Source organism: Scyliorhinus torazame, chromosome 1 (genome assembly GCF_047496885.1).
Source record: "Scyliorhinus torazame isolate Kashiwa2021f chromosome 1, sScyTor2.1, whole genome shotgun sequence".
Taxonomy (NCBI): domain Eukaryota; kingdom Metazoa; phylum Chordata; class Chondrichthyes; order Carcharhiniformes; family Scyliorhinidae; genus Scyliorhinus; species Scyliorhinus torazame.
In genome coordinates this window covers 4,998,719-5,006,471 of record NC_092707.1, presented here as the reverse complement: position 1 = coordinate 5,006,471, position 7,753 = coordinate 4,998,719, and the positions used below count along the sequence as shown (strand labels likewise).

The 7,753-nt window shown below is 42.2% G+C and overlaps 1 protein-coding gene across 6 annotated transcripts in view; it reads right to left on the bottom strand.

Moving 5' to 3' along the window:
- The window catches only part of LOC140428264 (M-phase phosphoprotein 9), a 266,696-nt gene continuing 258,943 nt past the window's right edge, over positions 1-7,753 (bottom strand). For all 6 annotated transcript variants that reach the window (XM_072514583.1, XM_072514911.1, XM_072514834.1 and 3 more), the window contains exons 23-24: positions 4,371-4,439; positions 1-858 (exon numbers count right to left, since the gene is read on the bottom strand). In XM_072514583.1, coding sequence (XP_072370684.1) covers positions 757-858; positions 4,371-4,439 — 171 coding nt within the window. In that variant the 3' untranslated portion in view covers positions 1-756. The remainder of the gene's footprint in view (positions 859-4,370; positions 4,440-7,753) is intronic.

The window sequence follows — 7,753 nt, the reverse complement described above, 5'->3', positions numbered from 1 at the left end:
TTTCAGTGTCAGCATTACATTTTTAATAAGTTGTCCAAACAGCAATTCATAGTCTTACATATTCAATGCATTGTTGGCCAACTAAAATATCTAGACATGGTTCAGTAATTAGAAAGAAGTTTGGAGGTTGAGTGATGTGCAGACTGCTAAAGTTATTGGTACAACTTTCATAGACTCTATGTTACTTCTTGCAGATAGCAAAACAACTTAATTGGCTAGTCATTTTGAAATATTCTCACTGAATTAGGACAGTTTATTGCAATAAGATGTCTGGCCAATCAGTTTTTCAATACTGCATTTATATATATTTTTTTAAAAATTAGTTCAAGAAAATGTATTTCAACTTCAAATATAAAGTATTAAAAAATTCTGAGAAACAAAAATCCCAACTCTTCAAACATTTAGTGACGAGACACTACATATTTTAACAAACAGTAACCACTTCTATATGGTCCATATCATATACAAAAGTACAGATATTGTGCACTCTCTAAGCATTACTAAAATATATGTTGTGTGGGTTCTGGTTCCAATTTTTAATAATAAAACTAGTGAGATATGGACTACACTTCCTAAAAAAGGCACAGAATGTTTTGCTTTACATGTACAACAGTGTGACCTGTAATATATAGACACACATATTAAGGCCAGCCTTCATGATCCAAAATAAACGCACATTTTACTATTGAAAACTGTGCATCCACATGTAGTTTTAGTGCAAGTAATGATTTGGTCAAATGGAGAATGGGAAACAGCTTACAAATTTGCAGAAGTTCGTAAAACATGAAACCGCTTCAACGTCATACGGATCGATCCTAGATCACGATTGATCTTTTCTAAACGATCTTCCAAAGCTTCCTGTGAAAACAGTTCAAAATATTAGCAATACTCACTGCATGATGTGAATGTTGTGCACTGTCAAATCTATAGGGATAAAAATGCACAAGTTTAAGATGTATAAAATTATGAGGGGCACAGATAGAGTACACCGGAAGAAACCTTTCCCCAGCGGGCATAGATTTAAGGTAAGAGGCAGGAGGTTTAGAGGGGATGTGAGGATGAACCTTTTCACCCAGAGGGTGGTGGGAGTCTGGAACTCGCTGCCTGAAAGGGTGGTGGAGCCAGAGACCCTCATAACATTTAAGAAGTATTTAGATGTGCAGTTGCGATGCCAGGGCAGACAAGGCTATGGACCAAGTGCTGGGAAATGGAATTAGAATAGTTAGGTGGTTGTTTTTGACCGGTGCAGACTCGATGGGCTGAAACCTTTTCTGTGCTGTACGACTCTGTGGTTCCCAACTTAACTGGGACAGGCAACCGGGATCAGACAGATTTCAGTCTTTCAAATTGTCTCAACCAAATTACCTTTCCCAGCAAATAGATTTATTTTATATCCAGCAGAGTTTGATGGAGATTTGCCCTGTTAAGCAGAGCACGGATACTGCATATCTGCACCTTCTCTAAGGATTATTTAGATGACTCAGAAATTGAGAAAATTTGAAGTGTCACATGTTTTCAAAATGTTTGATCCAAAAATATTGCACATTATTGGCGCGATTCTCCGACCGCGTTGCGCTCAAGCGAGAGCACAACATGGCCAGAGAATCCCAGGAGAGGCCTCCAGTGAGCCTCCGCGCCTCACTAGATTCACCGGAGTCGGAACCCCGCTCCAAATGGACGGTATCGAATGATGCTCGCGGAAGTAGGTTTGCAAACCTACTTATGACCTACCTGCCCAGGATCCACCGGCCTCCTTTGATTCTCCGGCCTCCCCAGCGAGGCTGCATACCAGGCGCCGATCAGTGCTGGTCCACGCAAACGTGAATAAGGCAGAACAGCATCCAGGGGGTCTCCTGGACCATCAGAGGCCCCTGGGTGGCCAGGGTAAGTGCAAGGTGGACCCCCAGGAACCCCATAGCGGGGTGTCCTCACTTGGTGGGTGTGGGGTAGTGTGGGGGGGTGGGGGGGGGGGGGGGATGACATTGCCCATGGGTAGGGGTTGTGTACCTGAACAGGTGCAGGAATGTGGCGACTAGGGTATTTTCACAGTAACTTCATTGCAGTGTTAATGTAAGCCCACTTGTGACACTAATAAAGATTATATTAAAATTCACCACAAATAACTTAAAATGTTTTGGGAAAATTGTGCCCTTTATATCCAGCTCAGGTTAATTCCCCTAAATGTGTGTTTACTTGCTGCGCTCAGTTGATCGTGGTGCCGTGCTTAGTTGAACGGGTTGGTTCTGGCGAGCTTTCTGATTTTTACTTCTCCATTTCACTTGAGAGTCCAGTGTGCACCCTTCACCAGCTGCTTCTGTTCCGTTCCATTTATCCTCTGCTTATTTACCTCAAATTTCTATCTTTTTGTAGGTGCAATACCATGCAACAAATATCCTTTTCCTTTTAATGGACTGATGCAGAGGCCATTCCTGGTAATATCCTTTCCTGGTCATTTCTCAAAGAGGTTTTCTTCTTAAGCACACTGGGCTAAATCGCTGGCTTTTAAAGCAGACCAAGGCAGGCCAGCAGCACGGTTCAATTCCCGTACCAGCCTCCCCGAACAGGCGCTGGAATGTGGCGACTAGGGGCTTATCACAGTAACTTCATTTGAAGCCTACTCGTGACAATAAGCGATTTTCATTTCATTTCTGAAATTATTTGTTCTCAGGATATGGGTAATTTGACACAGCCATATTTATTACCCATCCCAAGTTTAGATAGTTGGTGGGCTCCTTCTACAACTAATTTGTTGGCCATTCCCACAGACACCACCATCTACACTACAGCTAGAGTACCTAGAAGATGGCAGGGTCACTTCCTTGAAGGACATTGGTGAAAAGCCGGGTTTTTTGAGCAGTCAGGCAACTTTCTCTTTGCCGGAAAAATAGAACAAAGAACAAAGAAAAGTACAGCACAGGAACAGGCCCTTCGGTCCTCCAAGCCTGCGCCGACCATGCTGCCCGTCTAAACTAAAATCTTCTACACTTCCTGGGTCCGTATCCCTCTATTCCCATCCTATTCATGTATTTTTCAAGATGCCCCTTAAACATCACTATCGTCCCTCCTTCCACCACCTCCTCCGGCAGCGGGTTCCAGGCACCCACTACCCTCTGTGTAAAAAAACTTGCCTCGTACATCTCCTCTAAACCTTGCCCCTCTCATCTTAAACCTATGCCTCCTAATAATTGACCCCTCTACCCTGGGAAAAAAACCTCTGACTATCCACATTGTCTATGCCCCTTATAATTTTGTACACCTCTATCAGGTCGCCCCTCAACCTCCGTCGTTCTAGTGAGAACAAACGGAGTTTATTCAACTGCTCCTCATAGCTAATGCCCTCCATACCAGGCAACATCGTGGTAAATCTCTTCTGCACCCTCTCTAAAGCCCACACATCCTTCTGGTAGTGTAGCGACCAGAATTGAACACTATACTCCAAGCGTGGCCTAACTAAGGTTCTATACAGCTGCAACATGACTTGCCAATTTTTATACTCAATGCCCCGGCCAATGAAGGCAAGCATGCCGTATGCCTTCTTGACTACCTTCTCCACCTGTGTTGCCCCTTACAGTGACCTGTGGACCTGTACACCTAGATCTTTCTGACTGTCAATGCTCTTTGAGGGTTCTACCATTCACTGTATATTCCCTACCTGCATTAGACCTTCCAAAATGCATTACCTCACATTTATCCGGATTAAACTCCATCTGCCATCTCTCCGACCAAGTCTGCAAACGATCTAAATCCTGCTGTATCCTCTGACAGTCCTCATCGCTATCCGCAATTCCACCAACCTTTGTGTCGTTTGCAAACTTACTAATCCGACCTCTTACATTTTCCTCCAAATCATTTATATATACTACGAACAGCAAAGGCAAACTGATCCCTGCAGAACACCACTAGTCACAGCCTCCAATCAGAAAAGCACCCTTCCATTGCTACTCTCTGCCTTCTATGACCTAGCCAGTTCTGTAACCATTCTTGCCAGCTCACCCCTGATCCCATGTGACTTCACCTTTTGTACCAAACTACTCCTCCTCCAGGTACCTTGCCCTAAGAGGACAATGACAACTACGGACTTCCATTGGAAGTCCATGATTATGCTGGGAAAGTACTGGAGTAGTTTGACAAATTTCTTGGGTTTATATAATTCACTACTTGCCAAGATGGGATTTGAACCGACAACCTTGATGTGGTAGTCCAGTCACATCCTGGTTCCAACCTCTCATCCTGTTACTAGGTCTGAACAGATCTTTTCCGATTTTCCTCAATTTCTTGAATAATCTCATTGCAAGAAGTAAAAAAACTATTAAAAATTCACTATAGTGCCATTACAATAAAACAAATGCTGCAACTAAATTTGGTCATACCTTTTCAAGCCTTGCTTGCAGAGTCATTCTACCTGTTGAACCAGGTATGCGGCTTAATGCAGCTTCAATCTGCAGTGAAAAATTAGGATACATGTTACTTAGGAACATAAGAATTAGGAGCAGATGTTGGCAGTTCAGCCCTTCGAGCCGGCTCCGCCATCCAATCAGATACTGACTGATCTCTTCCTGGTCTCACATCCACCCCCCCACCGGTTCCCCACCCATTAACCCATTTTTAAAATCAGAAATATACACATTATTAAAATCAGAAATATATCTGTCTCACTCTTGAAACCATTTAATAACTCAGATTCCACCGCACTGTGGGGCAGTGAGTTCCACAAATTCACCAGCCTCTGCAAGAGGTAGTTCCTCCTCATCTCAGTTCTACCACCTCTCAACCTATATCTGTGACCTGTTACAATAATAATAATAATAATAATAATAATAATAATAATAATAATAATAATCGCTTATTGTCACAAGTGGGCTTCAATGAAGTTACTGCGAAAAGCCCCTAGTCGCCACACTTCAGCGCCTGTTCAGGGAGGCTGGTACGGTTAATTCAGTGAGAAAATATGTAATTAGCAAAGGAAAGGGGCTGGTTTCGCACAGTGGGCTAAATAGCTGGCTTGTAATGCAGAACAAGGCAGCAGCGGGGTTTCAATTCCCGTACCGGCCTCCCCGAACAGGCGCCGGAATGTGGCGACTAGGGGCTTTTTACAGTAACTTCACTGAAGCCTACTTGTGACAATAAGTGATTATTGTTATTATTATTATTAAAGGGCTGTAATTTCCTGTATTGAGTGATTTTTGTTGAAACATAGAGATATTGCATTGGTGGTCTTTCAAAATTCCAGATTCTGGAAAGGTTCCTGCACACAGGAAAGTAGCAAATGTAGCCCCACTCTAAAAAGGGAGGGAGAACGACCAGCTACAGATTGTTAGTTTGACATTAATAATAGCGAAAATGCAGATAAAGGATGTGATTACTGGACACTTAGAACATAATGATAAAATTAGGCACAGTCAACATGGATGTGTGAAAAGGATATCATGTTCGACAAACCTGTTGGGCGTTTTTTGAGAATACTACTTGTCACATAGATAAAGGGGAACCAGTGCAAGCGGTGTATTTGGATTTCTAGTAGGCTTTTCACAAGGTCACACATAGCAGGTTAGTAAACAAAAATTAGAGCACATAAGAATGCAGGTAATATATTGGTATGGATTGAGAATTAGTTAACAGTAGGAATAAACAGGTTGTTCTCAGGATGGCAGGCTGGTACTAGTGGGTATCACCAGGATCAGTGCTGGGGCCATAGCTTTTCACAATCTATATAAATGATTTGGATATGGGAATCAATTGTAATATTTCCAAATTATAATAATAATCCTTATTATTGTCACAAGTAGGCTTACATTAACACTGCAATGAAGTTACTGTGAAAATCCCTTTTACTGATGATACAAAACTAGGAGGGAATGTAAGTTGTGAGGAGAATGCAGGGAGGCTTCAAGTGGTTTTGGACAGGCTAAATTAATGGGTTGGAACATGGCAGGTGGAATATAATGTGAATAAGTGTGATGGTAGAAAACACAAAGACAGAAGACTTCTTAAGAGGTGAGAGGTTGGGAAATGTTGGAGTCCAAAGGAACGTGGGCGTCCTTGTTCATAAAACACTAAAAGCTAGCGTGCAGGTGCAACAATAAGGAAGGCAAAAGTATGTTGGGTTTTTGAATTCAGGAGCAACAATGTCTTTCTGCAACTGTATAGAGCCTAGAGCATAGTGTACAATTTAGATCTCCTTACCCAAGGATGTACTTGCCATAGAGGGATTGCAACAGGGGTTGGCCACACAAATCCGTGGGATGGTGGGATTGTCTTTTGAGAACTCATTGAGGAAACTGAAACCTTAGAGAATGCAGGACCACAGAAGGGAGGTAGTCTCTTTGAAACTTACAAAATTCTTACAAGATGTGACAGGGAGGATGTCGATTTTCCCCAGCTGGTGAGCCTAGCACCAAGGGACACAGTCTCAGAATAAAGGGCAGGCCATTTAAGACTAAGATAAGGAGGAATTTCTTCACTCAGAGGTCGGTGAATCACCCAGAGGGCTGAAGAAACTCAATCACTGAAGCATGTTCAAGATAAAAATAGATAGATTTCCAGGGACTAGTGACATCAACGGATATGGAGAGAGCGCCATGAGGTAGATGATTAGCCATGGTCGAACTGACTGGCACAGCAGACTCGATGGGCTGAATGGCCTACTCCTGATTCTATATTCCTTACACTTTGCTTCAGTACAAAATGTAGACTTCTCTGAATGCATACATTGCAAATGCTGCCAGGTGCAATAAGCGGTCATATTTTACTTTTACTTTTTATATTACAAATGGAATACTGTGTCCTGCTTTGTCTTTTCATTCATTGTAATTTCCAACATCCTTAGTCATCATTTTTCTACAGCGCCATCTGTTCACCTGCACAATTTACTACTGGAAATCTATTCATTCTGGCCATTCACCTGTACATCTGACAGCCAGTTCAGAGTGACATAACTTGTACAACGCACTGTCAAAAACATTATCCTGATTTTAGAAAACTCCGCTTTATAAAATATGAACACATTTTCATGGTCTTCTGTAAATTTGTCTTGAATTTTTTAAAACCAGTATTCTGATTTTTCATCACAGCTTTAGCATCCATGTGGAATCTATCCATTTCTCTCAGAAATAGCATGTGCTCCTATTAATAACCAGTATCAGAAGGAAGTTGGGCTTGCACTCCTGTTTTGATCCTCAACCAGACCCCTAAATTCTTGATACAATCTTGTTTGGGACCACTAATGTTTTATTTAAAGTCGACAAAATTTAGGATTGAAGACACATGCTAGCTTCATTGGATTGGAACTGCCCCTGGATTTCATCAAGCTCCAATTTCCCAGTAACACCAAGCAATAGATAACTCCCAAGTCTTTTTCTTAGCCTTAACCCTTTACAACATAGAGTCAGTGACTAACCTTTTCAGCTCCCAAGCACATTTCATGAGCCCACTTCACAAAGCCATTCAATGACTCCTCGGACTTCACCTGACACCCGAGTACACAAACCCAACTATCAGCAACCCATTTGCTGCCTGAAGCCTTCTAATAACATCACCTTTTTAGTATGGACATTTCCCATGTTGCAGAATATTCACTCCCCCAGCAAACACCCAAAACTGGAACTATAGAACTTTCTTAAGATCCATCCATCTCCATGACGATATAGCATTCCAAGGGTCACTGACTGCTTTTTAAATTAGTTGTAGCTTAAACTGCCCAAACCGAACCCTCTGTGCTGCATTTCTTTGCAAGCAATGGAGACACCACGGGCGC